The sequence below is a fragment of the Adiantum capillus-veneris genome, chromosome 24 (assembly GCF_014529385.1).
Source record: "Adiantum capillus-veneris isolate H3 chromosome 24, ASM1452938v2, whole genome shotgun sequence".
Lineage (NCBI taxonomy): Eukaryota > Viridiplantae > Streptophyta > Polypodiopsida > Polypodiales > Pteridaceae > Adiantum > Adiantum capillus-veneris.
In genome coordinates, this window is record NC_140954.1 from 82861848 (window position 1) to 82888851 (window position 27004).

The following is a 27004-nucleotide window of genomic DNA, read 5'->3' on the forward strand; positions in this document are numbered from 1 at the left end:
CACTTGGGACGAGGAAAGCGAACATCACTACAACAAGGTAAAGGAGGTCTTAGCCACTCTGCCAACTATCTCACCACCTAAGTGGGATGAAAAATTCTATGTCACCTCAAGTGTTGGTGATGACTCATTGGGGGTTGTGCTACTCCAAAAGGATACGACGACATCTTTCATGAGGCCAATCTACTTCTCTAGTCGAATGATGACAGCAGGAGAGAAAGGTTTCACCCATGTGGAACACTTAGTCCTAGCTCTTAGATTTGCAACTACAAAGTTTAGGTCATATTTGCTACCTAAGCAATTTGTGATTCTAACCACAGATGAAATATTTCCCTATGTTGTACAACACATGGATGTGTCTGCTAGAATTACTAAATGGCTAGTTCGTCTGCAAGAGTTTGACTACACGATACAGGTAGAAATCACGACAAGGGCAAGTTTGGGGGGACTCATGACCTACCAAGTCTTTGAAGCGAAGGAGAATCAATCTAAGGAAGGAGAAGTCCGATTACCTCTAGTACCACCGATGGTAGAAGGAGCATACTCTGTCTACTTTGATGGAGCCTACAAGCGAGCGTCCGACAAAGCAGCTGCAGGCATAGTGGTCTTTGATGACAAAGGGACAAAGGTATTTTCGTTGGGCCAATTGTTAGATTCACATTCTAACAATGAAGCTGAGTATGCAGCACTAACCAAGGGTCTACAATGGTGTGTCTCGCAAGGTGTACAACGCCTTAATGTATTTGGGGATGCTCTACTTCTGGTAAGGCAAGTAAATGGAGCATGGACATGCAAGAATCCTAGTTTAAGGACTCACTTAAGTGGTGTAAAAACCTTGTTGGGTAAGTTTAAAGAAGTTCAAATACACCATATCCCAAGGGCTCAAAACCAAGAAGCAGATGCCCTAGCAAGTGAAAGACTACAGGAAGTGGTGGTTGGAGCAATAAAACTAAAGCTCCCTCTATTTCAAGGAAGTGATGCCTTGCCTGACATCATGCATTTTTTGGAAACAGGGGAATGCCCATCAGATTTAACAAAGAGACAGAAGCAATGGCTGACGCGGAAGGCCACAAGGTATCGACTCATCAATGATGGTTTGTACTGTAAGGGTAAGGACCAAATACTCAGGAAGGTCCCTCTCTCTCACAAAATCACGGGAGTAATTGCTAGCTGTCACGACGGGGTTTGTGGTGGTCACTTTTCCCTAGACATAACAAGTAGGAAAATCTTGCAGGCAGGCTTCATATGGCCTAGCCTCAACCGTGATGTACACCATTGGTGCAAAACGTGTAAGTTGTGTCAAAAGGCCGGCACTAGGTCACTTATGCCTGAACCACAGACACCTATTCTCTCATATGGCCCATTTGAAAAATGGGGTATCGATGCCATTGGGCTATTACCTAGGGCCAACTCAGGAAAATTCTACATTATCATGGGGGTCGACTACATGACTAGATGGGCAGAGGCTACAGCCACCACTAGAATCACAGCGGTAGAGGTAGCTAAATTTATCTACGAGCACATATGCTGTAGGTTTGGCACACCTTTAGAGATCATCTCTGATAGAGGGCCAGGTTTCAGAGCAGACTTGGTAGGAGAATTAATGCAAAAACTGGGCATTACAAGGAGGCACTCTTCACCATATTACCCTCAATGTAATGGCCTAGTTGAAAAGGTAAATGGAATGGTTTCTAAAATTATTACCAAGCAGGTAAACAATCATCCCGGAGATTGGGATAAGTATCTACTACCAGCTTTATGGGCCTACAGAACTTCATTTCGTACATCCTTGGGATTCACACCGTATCATCTAGTATTTGGTAAGGAAGCAATCTTGCCCATTGAAGTGCAACTACAAAGTCTCGGAGTAATGGCAAGCCAACTTCAACAGCCCAACATGCATTTGAGAGATCACATCATCAACTTGGAAAGACTACAGCTGGACAGAGAAGAAGCAATAAATTATTATGCAGCACAAGCAAAGGGTAGACGGCTTAGCTTTAACGAGCATCTCCGGAAAAAAGAATTGAAGAAAGGAATGTTGGTGCTCTGCTACGACAATCGCTTCGACACGCGCAAGGATAAGAAACTCTTGCTCCGATGGGAAGACCCTTTCATCATCAAGAAAAAGTATGCCAATGGAAGCTACCAGATTATGGAGGCTGATGGAAAACTTCATAAAACCAGGGTAAATGGTTGGCGACTTAAACCTTATTTTCTTCGATTTGACCAGGTTCCACCAATTGACATTCCAGATGAGGACACACCATCAGCCGCCACCTCCGACGATAATGATCAAACAGATGAGCTAGAGACATGAATGCCTCTAGCCAAAAGGGGAGGGCTAATGATGGGGGCTTTTCACAAGCCAAGCTCCCATACCCCTCTTCTCTCGTCCCCACCCCATGAAAACCCCCTCTTAGGGAGGGAGTGATAAAAGGCATTGGAAAAAGTAAGAAAAAATAAAGTATGATTATGTAAATATATAAGAAAGGTAAAATAGGCCACCTCATGCCTGCGGGGTAGCCCATCCCCACCTTGCCTCCTTTTTCTTCACTGTTGCCCCGCCGTGTGTCCCTTTTCCTCTCCTCCACTCAAAAGGTCAACCCCCTCTCTCTTCCCCTTGTCCTTTCTCCTTTCTCTCTCCCCTCAAGCTACCCCACCTCTCATCAATAATGCATTATAACTCACCAATAATGCACCCTAACTCACATGCAACTTACCCTATCTTCCAAAATAGTATACCCCACCCCCTCTTTCTCTCTCCTATCATATCCCATGACCCAAATACCCCCCTCTCTCTCTAAAGGGTGCCATGTCTCTTGTCTTGTAGCTAAATAACCTCCCCCACACTCACACACACTCAGTTTTACTGAAAAAGGTTCCCACAGACCCATCCCCACCCTGTGGTTACCTGATTTTTCTTGTGTTCACACACATCTGCACACAGATTCACCTCTGAACACACTCCCCTCTCTCCCCTTTTGTAATTACTTTATTCTCCATGTCACCTCTCACTTTTTTTCATCAACCCATCTCTCTCTCTTAGTCTCTCTCTCATGAGACTGCTGTTCTGGCACATATACACACAGCCAGACAAGTGGGGCCCACAGTCACATGGCCTATGTAGATAATGATTTCTTCATTTCTAAATTCTATAATTCCTCCCCTATATAAAGAGGGGTCACCATCACACTAAAGACACACACAACATCACCAAAGAACACACTATGCATTGTGTGTGCCTAGTGCACACACACACACCCACACCATCACCATCACCGCAATCACCATGTTTGTCTTGAGCATGACCTCTACACCCTTGGCTATGGAAGATGAAGGGCAAATAAATGAAGGATGATGGCCATAACCCTCGTGGGAGTCTTCACCATCAACTCCCACCTATCCACCATGTGCTCTACCACTCTCTCCCTTCTCATTCCCCTACCCTATGCTCCCCATTTCATCGCCTTATTCTCTAAATAAAGCTTGAGGTTTTGTGAGTATGTTTTCTTGCAATGTTTTGCCCATGTGAGGTGTGCGGAATCGCCACCTAGTCTTGTGTTTGGAGTGAGCTTGTGTATGTGTGAAAGGTGTGTGGATGCGCCATCCTTTTGTGGTGCTAAGTACTAAGCCGCTATACCCCCTCCCTCACTCTCTCTCTCTCTCTCTCTCTCTCTCTCTCTCTCTCTCTCTCTCTCTCTCTCTCTCTCTCACTTGATCTCATTCCCTTTCCTCTTCATCATTGCTCCCAAGCATCCATCTCTCTTGGATGAAAACTTTGTTATGGTGGTGTGTTGTTTGCGTCCTAGCCGCTGAAGCTAGGTGGTGCCCCCTGTTTGCTTTACCATGACAAGCTCGAGGGGCTCCATTCGGTCCCCGGTGTTTTAGAGGCCGTCGGGGTTCGGGGTTCGCTTTACTCCCGTGAGCGCTCATCCCGATTTGACACGGGAAACTCGTCATGCAGCATGTTGATGACCTTGTCTTTTAATTCATTTGGCACTTCACTCCAGATGTTTAATATGTAGTGTCGAAACACCTGAGAGAAAAGACCGCACATGCTCGAGATCACCTTCTTGCCTTCTTGTCGACTAGATTGTTCGAATTTTGCCGTGATTCCACAATCTTCTATAAAACGTTTTTTGTCGATCCGTTCAACCATAAAATATCAACCTTTACACCATGCTGCCGTGTATGACTTATACTACAACCAACAAAGATTATGAGTGGCCGTCCAAACATCTAGAAATCCATGACTCATACATTGCAAACATACCTTGGTCGTGCAACCCCGCAAGTACTCCCACTCTTCCTCAGTCACCTGTTCGCCGCACTATTGTGCGCTTTTTAATTGGTTGTGAAACCATCTTAAGCTCATGAATGTTGGTAGGCTCTCAAGACCCACCGGATAATGCATCGGTGGTCGTCTTCTCTGTCTTCACTCGATTCGTGCCCTTTGTCGCTCTTGCTTTGCATCCTCGTACTGTGAAATCCACTTTTGCATCACTGGATTGTGAAGCATGCAAAATCGATTGATCTTAGCCTCTAGATCCTCCGTCATTTTCTTTTCAACACCGAGATTTCACATGAAAATCTTAGATATGCGCTCATCATCTATGGTTCGCCAAAGCGTATCTCGGGCACGATCAAATCCGTCTAGCGACTCTCCAATGTAAACCAAGGACTCTGATATCAGCCGACCCTCTGCCATTCTGCACATATCCCTTGAGTGTTTCATGAAACGTTCTAAAAAGAACATCCATCTAGAATGCATTGTGCCTGCTATTTACACTTCATCAACTATGTGAACAAGAAGATGCACTTAAATGGTTAGCATGGTAGTAGGAAAGTGTTTCTCGAGCATGCATACAACCTTCGTAGAGTTTAGTTTGGTGGATGGTATGGAACCTACATGGATCTCCGTTTGGGAGATCCATTGCACCAACTTTGCAAGTTTGTAGATTGTGGTACGGATGTCGGATGCCAAGAGACAAACAACCCTCAATGGCCACCGATAAAATAAACTGCAAAACACGTCTAGCAATGGTATTAAAGTCTACACACGTATATGCTACACAATTCCCACTATGATCTATTCCACTTCAAACATAACTGACACATTTTATGCTAGTCGTGTGACTTCAAACCAGTAAGCTTACCTTCTTTAGTGAAACATATTCGGAGCGAGTGCATTACGCTAGTGGACGTCTACACGGATCGAAGGATCTCTTTTACTTTGCGTTCTTAGCCTCTTGTCAAAATCCATGGTGCTTTAGGGAGTTTTATCAATCCATCAGGTGTTGTTTGCGGCCAGTATTGCTCCATACGGTCTCCATTTCTAAGATCAATTATGGCTCCCAAAGTATCTTTCTTGCCGATGAGATGGTCCCACAACAAATTACCCACATTCTTGAATATGTGCATTTGATTGAGCAAGTGATTGATCATGAGTCTGAGCTGATATGGTAACTCGTACCATGGAGAGAATCTCTTCATCCTTGGGGACAAATCGTCATCACATATCTCCTTTTGCTCTAACCATGCTCAAGCAGACATCCTCGGTGGGTCTCTTCCCAAAAAACCATCGCGTAACTCGTGATTCTCTGAAAGATGCGCTTGATGATCTTCGTAGATTTTCTTCTTCAATGAGGATGCCCCACGTGCATTAAGTCTAGGTCCACGTGTGGCGCATGCTCTGTATCCTCTTGTTTGAAGCCCTGCATGTATACACATGACAATAGATAAGCTTGAGAAAAACAAAGGTTTATAGTGTTTTAGTTTGAGTATATATCACCTGAGCATTATGTTAGTCTACGATAGTCATGCATGGTCCACATTAAATTGCCTCTGATCAAAGCATTGCGTCCACCACTTCTATGCCAATCCACAATTGTTGTAGCTCTTCCAATAGTAGACAAAGATACACATCCATATTCTTCACTTTATATCACCCCAGCACAATCAAGCTTAGACCACGGGGTAATGTTGTAGGTTGACAATGACAACTGGCCATACATTGTAAGATATTGACCTCTAAACAAATGGATTTGCGCTATCCATAGCGAGGCCGAGGTGAAAATTTTAATCTTCCCAGGCAAAATCCATCCATGTATCGTCTATATGCTTCCATGCCGCGCAATCTGCAAGAATCCGGAGCACACCATTTGAAGATCTATTCTTCTCGTGCCATGATGCTAGGGCGGGCATGGACTTACATTCAAAGAAATGCTTGATGTGAGGCAGCAGAGGAAAGTGTCGCAAAACCTTCTGCAGAATTTTTTGTCCGTGGAGATCTACTTGATATCTCTCCAAATCATATTTCGGACACTTCTTCATGTCTATGTATTTTCCTCTGAAAAGAATGCAGTCGTTAGGACAAGTGTGAATAGTATTGTAATCCATCCCCAAGTTTTGCAAGATCTTTCTTGCTTCCTCTCTGGAATCTGGCATCACATTATCAGCTGGCAGTATGTGCTCTTTGAGCAATCTACACAACGAAAAAAATGCGGTACACTTGTGTAGGTATTTTGGTACATTATACATTTAGAGTTTTATATTGAAGTAAACACATTGTAATAGATCCCATGAACAATGCTGTGATGCTAGTGTCAATCCATTCAAACTTTGCCTGCATGTTGAGAAGAACCAAGAGCGCCTTCAAGCTATACACACATCAAAACCACCGGTTTATAATCTCGTCTTTATTGGTCAATGCCTATATTTGTGGGTACAAGAAATCTACACATCCACGTCTACCCCTTTGCCTCTTGTTCAGTTGTAGCCATTCACAGGCGCTTACCATCTCTTCATAGCAGCTCCTTGTTCGAGGGATTACTGTGCACATTACATGTTTGCCTTTATTCTGAGTATCATGTCGTTGAAAGCTTTCCAACCTAATGCCGCATCCGTGGAGAGAAAGAGAGGGACAAAGAGAGAGAGATGTTTGCACTTGTGAGCTTGCAAACAACTACATACCTAAACTCATGTGAGCTACATGCAAACTACTGCAAACATAACTATACACCTAACTCTAAATTTAAACCGTAATTTTGAAGCTAAACTTCAATATAAAAACTAAATCCAAAATCGAATCTTAAATCTAACCTGATCTCTCTCTCTCTCTCTCTCTCTCTCTCTCTCTCTCTCTCTCTCAAACATGCATGCACATACACAGAACCAAAATGAATATTTTTCAAATGAAAACTGCTCTTGCTACGTCGTTCGCTTTAGCTACTCTAATTCCTGCTCAGCACCGCGAGTGCTCCTTCTCTCTCTCTCTCTCTCTCTCTCTCTCTCTCTCTCACACACACACACACACACACACACACACACACACACACACACACACACACACACACACACACAAGCCAACTTGATACTTTGTGAAAGTCCCGAGTTATCCACTTTCCTCTTCCATCACTCAAGCTCAACACAAGGACAACGCTTTCAGCAGCTAGTGTTGCTACCTACCCTTTGAACATTCCAAAGCTAACTAGCTTCAAACACCTTTAAGCTCTACAAAAAAGAGAGAGATGGTTGGGCCTCTTCTTCAGCTCTAAACTTTAAATCTTGAGTTAAATTCTAAACCTAACCCCAAAACTCTAATATTAAATCTAAACCTAAACTCTAACTTAAATAGAAAAACTAAATTCTAAACTTATGTCGACTCTCTCTCTCTCTCTCTCTCTATATATATATATATATATATGTGACATATATATATATATATATATATATATATGTCATAGTATGTCTATTTACAAAGACAGACATTCACGAAGCTCTTCACCAATCGATGCACTATTTTCTTGGACAACGCAAACACTAGATTAGATCCACAAGGAGTTTATCGGATTGGTCTCATAAATCATTTTGAAATTTTGAAGACTTTTAATATAACATTTCATTTCATATTCTCTCTCTCTCTCTCTCTCTCTCAATGTGTGTGTGTGTGTGTATGTGTGTGTTCTTTGTTTATGCATGTGTGTGTACATTCTTTGCTTTCTCTCTCTCTCTCTCTCTCTCTCTCTCTCTCTCTCTCTCTCTCTCTCTCTCATACACAATGTGTGTGTGTGTGTGTGGGAGAGAGAGAAAGAGGGGAAGGAAACATGAGAGGGAGGAGAGGGAAGGAGCATACCTGGCTCTCCTTTTTCTCCTCGTGCGCGCGCGCGTGTGTGTGTGTGTGTGTGAGTGAGAGAGAGAGAGAGAGAGAGAGAGAGGGAGGCGCGGGTATACCTATTTCGCAAGAGCGCCGAGACTCAGATCTGAGATCTGAGTTTTTGGCGCTCGTGAAATATTTTTTTACCTGGTCGGTGTCGCTATGAGCGTTTCTATTAGTGTCGTTAGATTATTTGTTGTATAGCGACGATTATAACGACGCCGTAAATTTTCATATTTGAGCATCGCACTGCTAACGTCGCTACTATGAATAACCTCTTGTAGTGGCAATGCGGCATCGCCACGCCACAGGGATCTCTCTAGATTCTCTTCACCTTTTTATTTTTTCGAGCTGGGTACCACCTACTAGGACCCTTGTCCTGAATCCCACTTATAACATTTAGGTCAGTGTGTTGTAGGCAACAAACCTTCAAAGGTGCATTTGCTTTTTGGAGGCCTACTATTGAAAAGAAAAAGTATTTTTCTTACTACATTTTCTTATACCTTTTTCCACATCATTCTATCCCATCTCATATTTGTACCTTTTGGTATTTTGATAAAAATCCTTTCCTTTAAAAAACCTACATAATTGTTGTGGGATAAAGGATTAGTGTACATCAGCTAATGTTGGGAAAATTTCTATTGAATTTTTTTTGCAAACTCACAAAAGTGAGTATAATAAATTAGCAAAACCAAAAAATTACATCATTATGCCATGCTCAGACCGAGCCATGACACCATATGCAGTTCAGATACAATGTTTAAAACAAACCACACCATCGCTTCAGAGAAATTTCTATTAAATCCTTAAAAATATCCATCCAAACTCTTAAGTTTTGGTGATAGTAGTTATTTTTGCTTACAAATTTAATTTGTTTGATAGAGTAAATTCTGTAGTTCATGACATGAAACTAAAAAAAAGTAAAACCTAGAAAAGAGAAGCAAAACTATAATGCACTTACCTTTTTGTTGATATGGAAGAGAATTTTTTTTTTGGTGCAAGAGTATTTTTCTTTCTTGAGCTTTTTTTTTTTTCTAAAAGCTTTTATTTGATGTCAAATAATCTTGCTATCTGTGAATTTATGAAAGGCAAAAGGCAAATAATCTTAGCATAAATGTGGGTAAAAAAGGAACTTTTTTCATTGAAGAAGTACTCGTGTACTTTGAAAGTGAGTATCTAAGAAAATCTAGTAAAAGAATTTGTGTATCTTTAACTTTTTTCATTGAAGAAGTACTCGTGTACTTTGAAAGTGAATATCTAAGAAATTTAAGTAAAACAATTTGTGTTTTTTTTTTTTTTTTGGCTGTCTTGCTTGCGCGAGCTAGTTTTACGTGATTGCCCCCAATCACCCACACCTCATGTCCGTAGGGTTGAACCATAGTGGGTGTGCCTAAAGGCCCTTACTTTAACCACAAAGTATTTTGTTCACATCAATAGTGTTTATGCTCGGTCTATGGTAGGTATATCACAAATGTGCTAGCTTTCATCCAATCTATTGCATTCACACACTGGCAGCCAAAAGGGATGAAAGGGGAAGTCTTCCTTCATCTCTTTTATATAATACAAGTTTGTCTTGAAGAGAGAAACATAGAAAGCTATAAGTTAAATATGGCCACGAACTGTCATGTCTTTGATAGCGATCTCTCTGTGGCTAGCTTCTCAAAGATTGTACAAGAAAGTAAGGAGATAATATATGTGGTAGCATGTAGGTAAAAGACATAGCTCGGATGATTGGCTTAGGGCAACCCTCTCCATCCGACCGAGCCTTGTTTGTAAAGGATAGGGCTTTACACACAAAAATTGTTGTGCAATCTTCAATATTATTGTAAAATTGTTGTGCAGTCTTCAATATTATTGTATTATGCTGAGTGAATACCTTGGAAAAATGCTAGAGAATATCTTAAATGCTATAGAAAAACATTTGAGCAAATGTTATAACAAGCTTCTCAAGATTTTAGGTTTGAACCTTGAAAAATAACCAAATGGAGAATATTATCACCTATTTTACATCATTTCAGTAAAACAACATATGAGTAAAAATAGTGGAATGCATACAAATTTTTAAGATATAAATTTCTTGAGTAGCCCGGTAAGTAACAAAAATGGGTAACATTGTTTAGCACTGCTAATGCAATTTATTAATCAAATGGTCCATTTTTTACACTGAGAGCACTTGTAATTTACTCAAGGGGGTCACCCACATGTATGTTAATATAGCACATGAGTTCAACATAATAGATTTTTTATGAAGCATAATTAATAAAATTACATTTACAAAAGGGGGTTTTTATATATATTCAAAAGATATTCGTAAATCTTTTTTTTTTAAAAATGGTTGTTTAAAGCATGTAAGTATAAGGGATTTTTTAATACCCTTTGAACGCACGTGATATACGTGATTTCTTGTAAGTGATCCGCGAAGTAATTTATTCGTAACAATTTTTGCTAAGATAGGGGTTGCTAAATTAAATTGAAGGACTCCAATAACTTCCAAGGCTAGATAATAAGTATGAGCCTTTGATTGCTAGTTCAAATGCTATAAGAGAAGTATTAACCTTTGATTTGAACTTAATATCGCCTCATTACAATTTGACCATCCGGATATCTTCCAATCCGGATGGTCATAATATCGCTTCATTACAATCTGACCATATGGATATCTTCCAATCCAGACATCCTCCAATATGCTTGCTAGGCTTGGTAGATTCAAGAATACCCAAATTTTCATTCAGCTATTTTCTTTTTGTGCATATTCCAAAGTCACTCAAATTTTGAATCTAATCAATTCCTTTTCAAGGTCATAGACCTATCTTCCAAAGGCAAGAGAGATTTGAACTTAATATAGAGATTGACAAAAGTAGTGACAATTGGCTGGAAATGTCCAAACAAGTCCCCTAGAACTTTTGATATACAAGTGGTAAAATGTCTTTCTACTCTCTATATCTTCTAAAGCAATGTGTGTATCCACTTCACTTTGAGATCTACTAAGCAACACAAAGGGTAGGACACAAGCTGGCATAACCTCAATTGGGTCCAATGGCACTCAATTATAGGAACATTGGTAGATTTTCATGAGATCTATTGAGCCATGGGAAGGGTAGTAGACAAGCCATTATAACCTCAATTGGATCCAATTGCACTCAATTGCAGGAACCAATGATAGATGCCAAGCCTCAATTGGATCCAATTGCACTCAATTATAGGAACCAAAGATAGATGCCAACCCTCAAGTGGTAGATTTTCATGAGATCTATTGAGCCATGGGAAGGGTAGTACACAAGCCATTATAACCTCAATTGGATCCAACTTCACTCAATTACAAGAACCAATGATAGATGCCAAGCCTCAATTGGATCCAATTGCACTCAATTATAGGAACCAAAGATAGATGCCAAGCCTCAATTGGTAGATTTTCATGAGATCTATTGAGCCATGGGAAGGGTAGTACACAAGCCATTATAACCTCAATTGGATCCAATTGCACTCAATTATAGGAACCAAAGATAGATGTAAAGCCTCAATTGGATCCAATTGCACTCAATTGCAGGAACCAAAGATAGATGTCAAGCCTCAATTGGATCCAATTGCACTCAATTACAGGAACCAATGATAGATGTCAAGAGACATACCAACTATTGGGGGACCTTCTAAAGCAATACGCATATATCCACTTCACTTTGAGATCTGAAGAGCAACAGAAAGAGTGAGGAACAAGCCGCTATAACCTCAATTGGGTCCAATTGCACTCAATCACCGAAACATTGGTCGATTTTCATGAGGCATACCGACCTCTTTGGGGGGCACATGGAGTGCATGGCAAGAAAACTAAAGTGGAAAGGCAATATCACACACTTTTGAGACATGATAGCCCAAAAGAAGCCAAATGTGCATAAAACCAAGCTCATGCAAGCAAGAGAGGCCAAAAAGTAAGAAGAATAAAAAAAATTGTGAAGCTCTTTGGTACAAAGAAGGGGGGAAATTTTGTAATTTAAGTACACAAGGTGGGTAGGTGGTAGGAATTTTGGTGGTAAACTTTCTATAAAGGAAGAGGGGGGAAGGTACAACACTACCATGTTAGTGTGTGTGTGTGTGTGTCATTGAACTACATCGTTGACTTTGTTGACATTGCTTGGGCATGACGACCAATTGAAAAGATTGAAAGGATCTACCTCTAAAGAACCCCCCTCCTCCACCACCTCCTCTTCCACATTGCACCTATTTTGCCTCTGCATTTCCTCCACCATCTCTGCAAACATGCTCTCTTGCAAATATGACTCGTCGTCAGGACACGACGAAGCCACACCAAGTTGACCTGTCTGCCCTGCTTCACACATCACTCCTTCGCTTGCTATTGGCTCTTGTTGTTGTTGTTGTTGCGAATGTGCCGATGCCGACACCACTTTACACTCCAACGACTCTTCTCGCACCTCCTCAAGCATTCCATCGCCCACCATGTCGTCGGAATGCAGGTCATCCTCCATGTCGTTGACACCACAATCAGGGCTCAGGTCATTGTTGCTGCTGGGGGACTTCTCTTGTGAGCTCGTTGTTGTGGACGATGGCTGCCTTGTGGAGCCTGCCAATGCGTTTATGCGATGTGTAGGCCATGGATGGTTATGGTCGGAGGTGTATGTGACCACAAGCATCGATGGGTCGCTGGGGTTTCGTTCCACTTGCTTTCGTGCAGGGCAACCCTTAGAACTACTACATCTATAGTAACCTCTGCATTGAGACAAAGGAGTCACTCTAAGCAAAGCTACACACACAAAAGGTACCATAAACATGTGTTTGCAAGAAACCTTTGATACCTTGGATGGGGTGAGCCTTTGATGGGCTTTTGCCCATACTTTCTCCATGCCCATAAATCTGAAGGAACATTTTCCCCTGCTCCAGGCCTATTTGAGACAGCACTTGAAGCAGGGACATAGACTACCCTTTTCTGCAGTGCTTTCCTGCTATATCAAGATATAGACAAAAACATCACAAACTAATCTTGATAGCACTCAACTGAGCCAGCAAATTGACACAAACCTACAACATCAAAATCCTACCTTTTCTTGGCCCCTCTTGCCTTGTATGGTGCATGTGTGGCAGACGATGATGATGGCTCTGCTTCCACGAAACTCTTAAACTGGTCAAGACCTCCCACAGCCCCCGTCGGCTGCCGAGCACCAACCGACACAGCACCCACATCCCGATTCAGAGCAGAGATGTCTGACAGAACGCTTCCCGATGAATTTCCTGCAAGAAGACGAGGGCATTCCCCAACAAGATGTTGAAGAAAATTCTGTGAAAACAGCCTTCCAGCCTTCATATGGAACGCTCCTACATCTGTTGTGGTTGGTGGAGCTTGTAGCACCACCCGATGACCACTGCCACCGCCACTGCCACTGCCGCCGCCAAAGCTGCTGGAGGCACCCAAGTTGAGCTGTTTCGCGGCAGCGGGATGCCCGAGAGAGGAGGTGAAAATTGAGGGGGCAGATGCCGCGTAGTCGAACCGCCTGCCTGAAGGAAGAAGGGAGGAAGGAGAGGGCAAGCTGTCAATAAGAGAAAGAGACTGGCTGAGGGAAGAGAAATTATGGTGAGGGCTGAGGCTGGAGGGGGTGATGAGGTCGCAGAGAGGGGGCAAACCGAAGCTTGAGGGGGTTTGGAAGCAGGGGAAAGCAGGGGCGCTGCTATTCAAAGGGGAAATTGCTGTTGCAGAAGAGGAAAGCTTGGGGGAGGGGTTAGCAGGAACAGGGGAGGATGCCGATGAGAGGGTCGAAGTTGTAGGAGGAGATGGACATGGTGGCTGAGAAGGAACGGGCTTCGTTGATGTGAAGCCCGCTCTCACAACGGCACCAAGGTCTCCATCGTCAAGAAGATGCGCTTCCATGGAGTCGGCCGCCCCCGTCGGTATATTATGTATGTATGAACGGCGCCCCTGCGCCGAAATCGGTGACCTGGTGATGGCTATGGCGAATTCAAGCTTTCTTTCTTCACATGATTTAGGCGGAAAAGAGCGAATTAGGGTTTGTACTTGCAGAGATTTGGAGATGGCGAGGAAGCTTTTTGCTTGCTGCAGAGTGGAAGGCGAACGAGAGGGCGCAGAGGACGCACTCACACACGCGTGCGCGAGAGCGCGGGCACACACAAACCTCGCAAAGCGACGCGGAGAAGACGACACAGGCAGGAGAGGAGAGGAGAGGAGAGGAGAGGAGAGAGGGGGGTCGGGACTCAGGCGAAGTGGTGGAAGCAGGACGGCGCTGACTTTGCTTATATGGACTTTCTGGATGTATCTCATAATTCAACCTTGTCAACACACGCATCCACCATGCTAATGCCTTCCATTGTCAACTTACTAGAAGCCTGGTCCCATACACAAAAGTCTTGATTCAAACAAAAGGTGCCACAACACAGCCAAAGACACAACCCCCCCCCCCACACACACACACACATACAAGGATGAATCTCTTGAAAGATCAATGCAGAAGTAGTTTGTTATTTCGGATTACTCTTATCGCTTATCGGCATGAAAAGCCACATTCGTCGTCCTTTTGTGTGTGACACATCTGATCCTTTGCAAACCTCTGATTGAGAATAGCGAAAGCTTTTTCATCAATATAGCAAGGAAAACCCTTTGCCAAAATCCTTCTCAAAATCCATTTGAGCCCAAGGATGAAGGTATGGCACCTGGTCCCTGTCGTGAATCCTTGAGGAACTTTTGGAAGACATTTCCCATTTATCCATGCGTTGTAGTACCGATCTCATGGCTCTAGCCTCCTTGCACCACTCATCATCCTTCCTCTTTAAGAAACATGCAGGCTAACAAAGAGGCAAGCAAGATATCTCCATCATCATTGGTGATTGCATTAGCCTTTTCAACCTTAGCTTTGCCCTTGTTCTTTCTTGCCAGCATCATGCTTGTCCTTGCCACTTCCAGTAGTTCTTCTTAATGTTTTCGTGTATGATGCACTAATGACACTAAATATCCTTTTTATCACTTGATACTTACTATGATTGCCATTAGACTTACTTCATTCATGGGATTTTAATTGAACTACTTTCTGCCTCTATCACCAATGATAACTGCAATTTGCTTGTCTTATCTAATCTTGTCTCAAAGCAAGATTCTAGCTACATCATCAAAGTTTAGTGTGGAATCACCAATGGCAATAACAAAGTATCCTGCCAATTAGCTAAAAATAAGGTTGAACTTGCTCAAATATGATATGATAGTTATATCTTCTTTCATTCTCAAATGGAAGAATTTTGCTCTGATAAGATATTCATTGGAAGCACCCTCTTTCTATTCCATGTTGCATACCTTTCTCCAAAGTGAACTCAACTATCTTCTCACTAATGGCAAGAAAGTAAATTCATTCTACCTACTGCAATCTAACATTGGATTCAGCCAATGCAATATCGAGCTCAAGCCAATGCTTGTCATTCATGGCACCAACTTACCCCCTAAACCTACTTACTCCTTCTTTCAGATAAGGACATCTTGAATCCAATATTTCTACAATGAGAAGTAGATGCCATCAAGATTTTTAGTGCACGAGGAAAATATTCAAGTGTTGCTTAGGTCCTTTCAGTAAGAGGAAAACAGGCTTCTCCAATGGAAGAAAAGCCAACATCAAATTGAGAATTTTAAAAAAAAGTAAAAATTTTGGAAAATAGTCACCCACTCATTTTTTACAATGATCAAATTTTCATTTGATGTAGAGTCCCTTCTTCATCATATGAGCTTCCTTGCCTCTATATTAAAATTCTTCAAAGCACAACAAATGTGTATTTGGGTGACAAGTAAAGAACCTTCTTTGACCTATCTCTCATCACATAATGTGCATGCTAGGAATATGGTTTGCTTTTCTTGAATTCTTATATGACAGTCGTCATGCAGTTTTGCCTTCAATTCATGTACCTTAAGAGTATATTTCCTTGCTATGAGCATATCATCCACATAAAGGATCAACATCAAAAGACTTCCATTTGAATCATCTTTTAACAAAGATGATGATGGATTTTTCTCTTGTTTAACCTCGGGATTTCATAAAGTATCAAAATCATGACTTGCCATTCTCTTATTGGCTTTCCATTTTTTATTTATATGCCACTAAACTATCAAAATTCTACCAAATTTTTGAAGACTATTGTATTTAAGCATAACTTAGAACATTGGTTGGGTACAATATTCCTGAAACTTTGCAAGTAGAGGTTTCAAGGAGGCTTTTGGAGGGAGCTTTTTTCACAATTTTTGCTCAACCAAGCAATTTAAAAAAAAAACTCCCTCCAAACCTCCATTTTTGGAGCGAGTTTTTCGGAGGGAGCTTTTTTTCTTGATATCTCCGTGTGTGTGTGTGTGTGTGTGTGTGTGTGTGTGTGTGTGTGTGTGTGTGTGTGGATAGATAGATATATAGAGAGAGAGAGAGAGGGGGGGGGGGGGGGGGGGGGGGGGGGGGGGTCAGGCTAGAAAAATACATTTTTACCAATTGATGAAAATAAGGGGAAAATCGAAATTCTCTCAATTTTTAGGTCAAAATTTGAAGCTTTTGCCGATAATTACATTAGAACATTAAAGTTCATCAATTATCTCTCTCTCTCTCTCTCTCCATTGGAGAGAGAGAGAGAGAGAGAGAGAGAGAGAGAGAGGGGAGGGGAGGTCAGGCTAGAAAAATCAACTTGGGAGGCACTATTAATGGCATCTACAAAATTCTCATAAGAAGGACTTTAAAGATGGCCTCACCAACTTCAACAAATCATGTATACATACATACATACATACATACATACATATATCTATATATATATATATATATATATATATATATATATATAGAGAGAGAGAGAGAGAGAGAGAGAGAGGGATCACACAAAGAGCGAGAGAGATATTGAGCGACTAAGAATTAAAAGCTCCCTCCGAAAAGCTCGCTCCAAAATTGAGGTTTGGCAAGAGCTTTGGAGGAAACCTTTTTTTTAATTGCTTGACTGATCAAAAACTATGAAAAATCTTCCTCCAAAAGCTCTCTCCATTCTCATCCCCAAACTTTGCCGCTTTTTCCTTGTGAGCCTTCCGTTTGTTTGATGCTTGAATTTGGAAATGTTTATATGAAATGGGGAACTAGTTGACATTTAAAGATTGTGGAGATGGTTTGGAGGACCTTGTAAGAGAGCCAATCTCTCTGTTGAAAAGATAACATAAAACAAATTCTCATTTATTATATCCTTTCAAGAAAAATAGTTAAAAGCTTTCAAAAGTGCATTTGACACCACATGCATCTCTCTATAGTTTTGAAATATTATAATATGTAAACGTCACCAAATGGAGTCTTTCTAATGTCTACCTTGCAACAATTTATGGTTTTAAATCCATTGAATTTAGTCTAAAGGAGACTTGTGTCAGACAGTGTAGGATGGTTCCACTTAGAACAAGTGAAAGGGTCACGACGACTTTCAAAAATAATAAGAAAGTGAGAAATTTTTTAAATTGGTATCAGTGTTTGGAAAAGGATTGCATCATCTTAGTCTTGAGCCGATCGAAAATCGAGAGAAAAACGAATGAAATATGTGAGAAAGTCGTCCAAACATTTTGTAAATCTCAAAATTTTTGATGGTAATTTCGATTTTTTTCTTTGTGAGGAGGAAACTCGATCAGCAGAGCGGCTACTTAATAAAAGATATTTTTGTGAATGTTAACACTAATTGGAATAAGCTATAAAAGGCAAAAAATGTAAAGCCATGTGAAGTTGTGAAATAAAAGGAACTAATTAATATATGTGTGTGTAGAATTTATTAGAATTATGCAAGGTGAAGCTTTACTTTAGCATTCTAAAACAATAGAATGCAAAAAAAAACATGTGTGTGTGTGTGTGTGTAAAATTTACTAAAATTATGTAAGGTGAAACTTCACTTTAGCATTTTAAAACAATAGAATGCAAGACAAGTAAAGACACGATGTGAAATGAAAGGTAAGTCTCCATCATGCACTGAAAACTATGAAAGTCCCCCTGACCTAGCCCAACACTAAGGGTTTCTTTTAGAAAGCCAAAAAGAAGCCCCCATTTGGCATATCTCTAGAGTTTTTTGAATGTTCTAGAGTTCCCTGGTGTCTGAACATGCTCAGTAGAGATTCATTCTTAAGGTTTTTTGTTAGACCACCATAATAGCACCACTATGGGTGCCCAACCATGGAGGGGGATGATGCCTGTGGTTCACCACCCAGCCATAGAGGAGAATAAGGCGACCCCCTCATTCCTCCCGAGCATATATAGGAGTGTGGCTTGATGTCCACATTGCCGGGCGTCCGTGTCTTTGCACGGGCGTCCTCTCCCACTGAACCCTGGGTAGTCACCACTGGCACTCCTATTGTGGACACATGACTACCCGGTCCATCGTCCGTCATAGGCATTACAGCCTACATGACACTGCTCCTCTCCTTTAGAAGAATTTTCTTCTCGAAAACAAACTAGGGAAACCCTGTGGTAATCGCACGTCCGCGTTCCAAAGTGGCTGACTCCTCATCTCTATTTGTCCATCTTACGAGTATCTCATGTATACTTTATGGTGGGGTTGTCTATCACGATACCCAAGAATCTTCACGGGTTCATGTGGTATTTTTGGCGACTCTATCAAGTCGGCCAAAAGCAAAAACTACATTCTGTAAACCATGATCTGATTTCTTTAGCCTACTGACATGGAAGATAGGATGCACTTAAGAACTCTCTGGTAACTCAAGTTTATATGCTAGCGTCCCCAATCTTCTCAAGTATTTTGAAAGGACCACAATATCTCGGTAGAAGTTTGTCACACTTTCCCATTTTCATGGTTTTTGACTTTGCAGGAACCTTCAGGAAAACAAAGTCACCTTTTGCAAAGGTTACCTTTCTATGTCCTTTATCAACATATATCTTAGTGCGGTCATGTGCGCTACAAATGCTTTCTTTTGCTGCTTTCACTTTGAATCTTCTCCTTCTCTAGGCCTACATCCATAGGAGATCTTGGCTAGAAATTATACATCAAACATGAATCTATCTCTATCTGACACTATATCTGCAGGGAGGCCATATAGATTGTAGAGATGTTCAATAAAGAGTTTATTCTCTTTTTTGTGACAATAAGCTTTTCCATTTTGGTTAAGCAATCCACTACCACCCATACCAAATCATTCCCTCAATTCTTTTAAGGTAGATTGGTAATAAAATCCATCAAATTGTTTCCCATTTCCTTTGAGGAATTTTTAAAGGATTGAGTAGGCATTGCAGCACATAATTGACATAACATTTAGTGCATTGTAGCACATAATTGTGGACTTCCTTGAATAAACTTGGCCACAATAAACATGTCTCTTAACTAGTGCATATGTCTTCTAAATCCCGGATGATCGACATTGGGGCTATCATGAATTTCTTTAAGAATGTGGCATCAAAAGTCGCCAATAGCTGCTAGTACGCACACTCTACCCTCGTAGAGTAAGTATGCATCGTCAATGGAGTAGTTAGCATACTCCCCCCTTCGACAAAGTTTATCACCCCCCTTTGAAGGAAAAGTAATCAAAGGAGATCAAGGGTCTATGCCTGATCTCTTTAGCTTGAAACTATACCCAAAATTTTCGGTTAATCTCTCCGGATTAGTTCTAGTTGCCCTTCCCATTGTATCTCCATATAGTTACTCCAAACTAGTATTCTATGTAGATGAGGGAGGTGGTCGCGTTTGTGAAGAAGTGCAATCGCGGATAGAGCACCAAACCTCGAAAGGCTGGATCATGCTCACATAAACCTTGTAGTGAGTCCAAGATATCATTCTTGAAAAGTGTAAAACTCAACTTGTTTACCTATGGCATGCGACTAAGAGCATCTGCCACTACGTTATACTTACCTCTCTAGTAATCAAAGGCTGAAGTTCAAACTCCTATAGGACCTCCGCCACCCTAATTTTCTACCCTTAAATTCACTACAAAGCCATTTTAGGCTCTCAAGGTCCATCAGGAACTCAAAACTGGCACCTTAAAGATAGTGTCTCCACTTTTTAAACACATATACTATCGCTAGTAATTCTCGCTTGTAAGATGAGTAATTACATTGTGCAGGATCTAACTTTTTACTCTCAAATACAATTGGGTGTCCCCATTGCATGAGTACAACTCTCGTACGGCTCCAATGGCCTCATTACTAGCATCAGTCTCAAGGACAAACAATGCATTGAGGTCGAATATAGCCAAATAGGTGCGACTACTACGACCCTATCCCTTGTGTTTCTGGACACCCCTGGCTCAGTGATTCGATGCACTACGACAGTGGATGTTCTACGCAAAGGTGATTGCCTAAGTCAAATCTTGTCAAGTATGCAAGATAGACAACTATGAGACCTTGCTTGAAACCTTGCAAAATTTGGAATTCATTGATTCCTTTGAACTTGAGCACTATCTCCCTATAATTGGAGATGTAGTGCATCAGAGACTTGTGTCGCATGGATCACTTAAACCACTAATGTCAAGACTTCTCAAGGTCATTGATAGGAAAACTCTTTGTGAAAAATCATTTAGAAATCACCCCAAATGGATGGGTGAGTTGCAAGGCTCATCCACCACTTGTAGGCCTTGCCAGTCAATGATAGTCTAGCCTCAATGGGTTGCACATAACTAGGGAGCTGCCTTAGAGCATGCAAGTTCGACCACTTGGCCAAGAACATGTTTATAGAATCTTTATTTCTCTCCCTTTCCTCGCCCCCAAAGCTCGACGACTTTACATATTTGAGGATGTTGGTGTAACGGACGCGGTTGAGCAGAAACATTGACACGAAATCCTAGCATAGGGGGTGTTTTTAAATACAGAAGAGTGTCTCTAAGAAAGGAAGAGTATTTCTAAGAAAGAAAGAGTGCTTTTAGGAAAAACATAGTATTTTTTGCAAAGAAAGAGTATTCTTAAGAAATAAAGAGAGGTAAGACAAAGATTAGAGCTTCTTGTTTCTTCTTTTCCTCAAAATAGGCAAGCTTTCTCCTAAAATTAAAGTCTTTCAAATTGCCAATTGAGAATTGTGCACGCGTGTCATATATGGAAGAGTATTTTTAAGAAAGAAAGAGAGGTAAGACAAGATCACGGCTCCTCTTTTCCTCAAAATAGGCAAGATTTCTCCTAAAATTAAAGTCTTTCAAATTGTGCATTGAGAATCAGGCACGTGTGTCTCAAACGCGCGCGAGAACTCATCTTCTTGCTTTTTCCTATTTTTAGCGCTTTCTTTTTCCTTTGAGAGCCAATATAAAAGGGCCTCTTCCCTCAGACTCAAACACATACAAAAGCTCTCAGATGCGGAACCTCCGTTGCCTTGACACTGGAGGCATCTTCTCTCCCCCAACCTCTCTTCGTCTCCATCTCCATCTCTGTCTCCACTGTCTTTGTGTTGTCCTTGGGATTGTAGAGCTCTCTCTCTCTCTCTCTCTCTCTCTCTCTCTCTCTCTCTCTCTCCATCTTCTTGGTAGGTAGGGAAGCAATAACTCTGCTTTTCACGACAAAGCTCTCCCTCTTCTCCATCTCAATGCAATGACCCCTAAACAAGTGATAAGAATCTTCAAAGGCGCTCCTGTCATTCCACCTCCGAAAAAGGTACAAATGAGGGCGTGCTTTACTCCAATTGTAGCTCAATCAGAGGTATCACCTATGAAAGAAGTTGAAGCCATCCAACCTCCAACGCGAGAGGTAGTCGAACAAGTCACTAATTGATAAGATTAATTATAATTCTGGATCGTTATACATGCTAACCTAGTAGTTCAAGCCTAAGAATCCCCTTAAATTGTCCAAGAAATGTGATTGTATCACAAGAAACAAGCATATGATTTCGTAAAGTAGTGAAAGAATTGTTTGATAAGTTGTTATTGTTTGACATTAGGAGTTAGTTGATCATGTATGAAGAATCACTTAAAGAGAATGATCGCTAACGGAATATCTTTTGTTTCAAATAGAACTCGCGGTTAGGAAGAGGATCCGGCGATTAGTGGAGAATAAATTAAGGTTATCAATTCTCTTTTTGTCCTTGCGGTTAGCAAGATGCCCCTTCCAGTTAGCTATCGGGAAAGTTTGTGCATTTTGCGGTCAGTGACTAAGTAAATCCTTTGCAAAGGCTCTGTTGGTTAGATAGAGAAAGTCTACGGATAGCACCAAACTCATAAGAAAATTGGTCAATTCTTTTTGTTATAATATAGGACAATTTTCATAAGACCATGTTTGGGGAAAAAAAAATTGAGTGATGTTTGAAGGGCTGTATCAAAGAACTTGTGGTGATAATTAATAAAGGAACCATGTTTGTGCATGTAAGACAATGCGATAGTAATTAAAAAACACAAAGAACGGGTGAGTGTGGTGTGGAAAGTAGGAGACTAGTATCCAATCAAAACTATGTCTACAAACGGGTGGATTTGATTAGTCGGGTAGATTTCCCATCAAGTCTGACTGAATTTGTTGTGTTCTTCAACTTTGTAGAAGAAGTTTTTCTCAAAATCCTCACCAATTTTGAGTTATGTTGCTTAGACTACCTGCATGTCGTGTAGGACATGATGCAGATTTCGCAGATCAAAATTCTCTTTGTTAGAATTAATGTTTCAAGCTGATTTTTGTCTTGACTTTTTTTGTGTGCTCTACAACTTTGCAGAAGGAAATTTCTTCAAATTTTGCACAGTTTGGGAGATATCTACTTCAAACAGCAGGGTGGTCTACTTTTGCAAGTTCATCTGCATACATATTCTTTGCACTACATGAGTTTTTTTGCGTGTGTATATGTACGTATACACATAAATACACTTGTAGGTTGATATGAAAATGATGTTTGCATATTGTGGTGATTTAGATTGCTTTTGGGGTTGATTTTCTACATTCGGAGAGCTCAGATTGAGCTTGGTCGTTCTCTTGTTTTGGGCATTTATGGTTTTTTCTCAGTGACGCAAGTGTGGGTTGAAAATTTCAGCAAGTTTATGTGCATAAGCTGAGAACATTTGGTGGATATATGTACTCTTGTGGACTCTTAGGATTCGAGAGCGGATTTATCAAATGTTATGTGCATTGACTTGTGCGATTGAGCCAATTTCAAAGAGTGGGGTGCATGGATTTGTAGAGAGTTTTGCAAGCATTATTGGCATGACTGTGAGTTGATGTGGATGCCCATTTGATGCATGTTTGATGCATGCTTTGATGCTTGTTTTTATTTCCATATGGATTCGCATGATGTGTGCTTTTTGAGGGTGATATACTCTGTCTTGCCAATAATTGCCTCGCTCTTGCAGATTGCGATTGATGCATTTTGTGTTTTGGATTACATGACTTTTTTCCACATTCAAAGAGTTGAGACTTTGGGGAAGATCATGTATGCTTAAGTGTGGATTTTGCGCGTGATTTTCTTATGGTTTTAAGCATGTTTATGGCATGTATGGTTATTATGGTTAGATAGCCAGAATACTACCGAAACTCTGTAGGATTTTTTTGCAATTTTGTATGTTCATGTGCATGGTTTGCAGTTTCATTTGATTGCACTTTGGCACTCAGTGGTTGCTTTGCCATAGTGTTTTGGCATTGCATTGTGAGAGTGTTTGCTCACTGGATTGTGTCATTTGACATGTATGCGATAATCTCTTCATGAAGGAGATTGTTGATGATAAATTCATCGGTCACCACATAGTGCTCTTGGACTAGAGCGGTTTTGGCATCATTTGAGCATCTTTGCTCACTTGTCTCATTTCATTGATTGCCATATTTGCTGACAGTTGTCTTGGATAATTTATGCCATCTTATGCTATATTTTAAAAGTGCTTGGTGTATGAGTTAGCAAGGCTTTGACTATTGTCAATTGATCAATTTGTGCTTGACTGTGTTCAAAGATTATTGCCATGGATTTGGCAAGTACATCATTTCCAGAGTTTATGCTTTTTTGATGGTTCAAACTTCAAGCATTCGAAAGAAGGTATGCATGATGCATTGACTTAGTTGGCCCAGGTGTTGCCACTTCAGGGCATGGATGCTATGCCAGAGTCTATGACAGATGATGTGAGGGAGGACTTGGATGAGCTTGCACATTCAACGATCATGTTACACCTTGGCGAGTATTTCTATTACATTGGTTTGGATGCATGTACAGCTAAAGTTTTATGACAGAGATTGTGCAATGCTTTTGTCATATTTAAATTTAGAGAGATGTCTCACTCAATGGGCGATCTTGCAGATAGAGAGATGTTGTGTGTTGGCATTGTGGTCATACAAGTGTGCGTGTATGTCGCACGTGTCAATGCAAGGAACTTGCCGATACACTGTGTGCGAGCCACAAATGGCTCCAAGCACACAACAAGCCTAAACTAGTAAGCTCAAAGAAGGCGATGGTGTGTCACTCACCACTCTACGCTTACTTCGTGGAGGATTTCTCGCCGTGAAGAAGAAGGAGCCGCCGCTTCGCCGCGCTCAACCGCTTCGCCGCCGCCATGCCGTCGTCGCAATGCTCGATCGCACTCTCTCTCTCTCTCATACACACACACACACAAGGAGATGAAGAAGAAGAAGAGGGAGATGGAGATGGAGCAAGAGCACTCTTCTATTGCACAAATGAGAGAATGAGTGAATTTTAGGTTTAGTTGACTTTTATATGAGCTCACCCCATTCACACTTGGGCGCCCATGCTTAGCCAACTAATCCCTTGAATGTTCCAGTTAGAGTGCGCTTCTCATTGGTGATCACTCTTACCCTTTTCCTATTGGACCGACAAGCCCGGTACCTGACTCTACCAAATAAATAATAAAATGTCCGCCGTAGGTTACAACGTCCGTCTCGTAAGTGATAGGGTGTCCGTGAGCCGTGAGGGCTAACATGCCCCCTTCTTGATGTAGATTCCGTCCTCGGAAGCTATTGAGTTGAAGCTCGTTCGTCGAGGTGGAAGAGCATTTGAGATGAATGTCCTTAGCCTTCTTTAGTCACACTGCAAAATCAAAAAACATTGGCATATTAATTGCATTCTCATAAGCGATTAAAAAGCATATGCAGTTTTAGGCAGACAAATTGATTGGTAACAGAATTTTAAACAATTTGTCAGCAATAAACATTAAATTGCAATATAATCAAATGCATAAACAGATGTAAAGGTAAAAAATTAAACAAGTATAGGGTCGCTAATTTAACAGTCGAAAGGCACTAGAGATCGACTATTAATACCATGGGTAAGCTTCTTAATTTTCTCTGGTCAATTAAGTTGTTTAATCGTGAGAGCCAAGTATTTCATGTTCGAGGGATGACTAGAGGCTATACCTAGAAGACCTTGTAGTTAAGCTACGATAAAAGGAATTTCTCATGAAATCATCGCCTGACTGATTACCTCTTCTTTGAACCCCCAAAGTCTTTTCACAGTGATTCAATTTTGATGTGTGTGCTTATTTTGTATGCCTTGGGTTTTTTGCTTTTCAAGGAAAAGCGCCCATACTGGGAACCTCTAGGGCTCTAGTACCATAGGCGATACATGTGAGTGAAGTACCCAATCAAGCTGAGATTTCTCTTCCAGCTTAAGATTTTACATTATGGCACTTTGATTTTTTGTTTGTTCATTTTCAACATTTTAATTTTGTAACTTTTGGAGGGTCATATAACACCGTTACCCTCCCCAGGCTCATCACACTAGTAAACTCCCTTTATAATACTTAAGCTAAAGGTCAATAGGGACTAAACCCACTAGAAAGCCCTAGTACACTTCACACAATGTTGCCTAAATCGGATTAAGAACCTAACTAACCATTGATTATTAGGAAGGCATTCCCCATGGTATTAGAAGAAGATCTCTAACACCTAGCTTGGTCAAACTAGCTTAGTCGGACTGCTTGATTTTTAAACCTAGACAAGTGATTATGACAAAAAATCACATTGAATTTAATGTTTGATACTAAGCAAATGTGCTGAATATTATGCTACCAATCACAATCAAAGCAGACAAACATGGATGCAAAAAGATAACGGACAATGCTAATGGACAAGAAACACCTGTTTGTGTCGATGGTCGCGAATTGAAGAGTGAGACGAGATAAAGATTCCAAGAAGGTCCAAATCCTAACAACAACAACACGTTCCTGTACACACTAAGAAACACAAAGAATACCTCTAGGAGGCACATCAGTGGGAAAAGGTACCAACACTTATTGAATACAACAACAAAAAAAACATAAGGAATCCTAACCTAATTATTTGCACTCCCCCTAGAGAGTCAAGGGAATAGGATATTGTAGAGATTAGGGGAAAACCCTAAGGCTAAACCCCTATCCTCGTCGTCGAGATAAACAAAGTCATCATCCATGAGACCATATGTGCCATCCGTGTAGTCATGTAAATCTTCTTCTTCATCATAGGTACCCATGTTTACTAAGAAGGTCACTAGACGCCTATAGTCATCTTGGTCAAAAGGATAGGCTTGTGCAATGGGAGAAACGCTCTCTACTAAGTATGGATCAGTCGTGGTCAAGAGACGTATCAGCCACTCTAACTCCTCAAAATTCCTCTCACATGCTAGCGTACTTACCAAATCCCATTCACATGCAAGCACTGGAAAGACCATGTGAAACATTTGTGAAAAGTAACGAGGATACCTCTCACCCAAGGCAGGAGTGGATGACTCTAGCGTACTGGCCATATCTGTACACACAAATAGATGATGGTTGGAGTGCAAATATTACAAGGGTCGTGTTCTTGTGCATAATGTGTTTTTATGATTTTGTGTTATGGCTCTTGCTCTTTTACTTTTTTATTTTGTTTTTGTGAGTATAAGGCTTTATATATACATTCCCTAAGATTTTGTGTTTTTATGATTTTGTGTTATGGCTCTTGCTCTTTTACTTTTTTATTTTGTTTTTGTGAGTATAAG

At 41.0% G+C, this 27004-nt stretch overlaps 1 protein-coding gene and 1 pseudogene across 2 annotated transcripts; both read right to left on the reverse strand.

Moving 5' to 3' along the window:
- Positions 1-4435: 4435 nt before the first annotated feature.
- On the reverse strand, positions 4436-5730 carry LOC147426677 (uncharacterized; annotated as a pseudogene).
- A 5556-nt stretch (positions 5731-11286) lies between these two features.
- On the reverse strand, positions 11287-15215 carry LOC147426678 (uncharacterized). Of its 2 annotated transcripts, none has more exons than XM_086498887.1 (3): positions 13207-15215; positions 12964-13107; positions 11287-12877 (listed from the first exon to the last, which is right to left on the reverse strand). In XM_086498887.1, exons 1-3 carry the CDS (start codon positions 14436-14438, stop codon positions 12250-12252), a joined length of 2004 nt encoding a protein of 667 aa, XP_086355013.1. In that variant the 5' UTR covers positions 14439-15215; the 3' UTR covers positions 11287-12249. The 2 variants fall into 2 exon arrangements, with proteins under 2 accessions (XP_086355013.1, XP_086355012.1); XM_086498886.1 differs by having other exon boundaries at positions 11290-12877; positions 12964-13110.
- Positions 15216-27004: the final 11789 nt, after the last annotated feature.

Bases quoted from the DNA above. Each gene is read 5' to 3' on its own strand.
- LOC147426678 (XM_086498886.1), bottom strand. From the start codon at position 14,438: ATGAGATACATCCAGAAAGTCCATATAAGCAAAGTCAGCGCCGTCCTG. The intron at 13,111-13,206 runs GTAGGATTTTGA...ATCTTGATATAG, and splicing joins GCAAGAGGGGCCAAGAAAAG to CAGGAAAGCACTGCAGAAAA. The intron at 12,878-12,963 runs GTATCAAAGGTT...GTCTCAATGCAG, and splicing joins AAAGGCTCACCCCATCCAAG to AGGTTACTATAGATGTAGTA.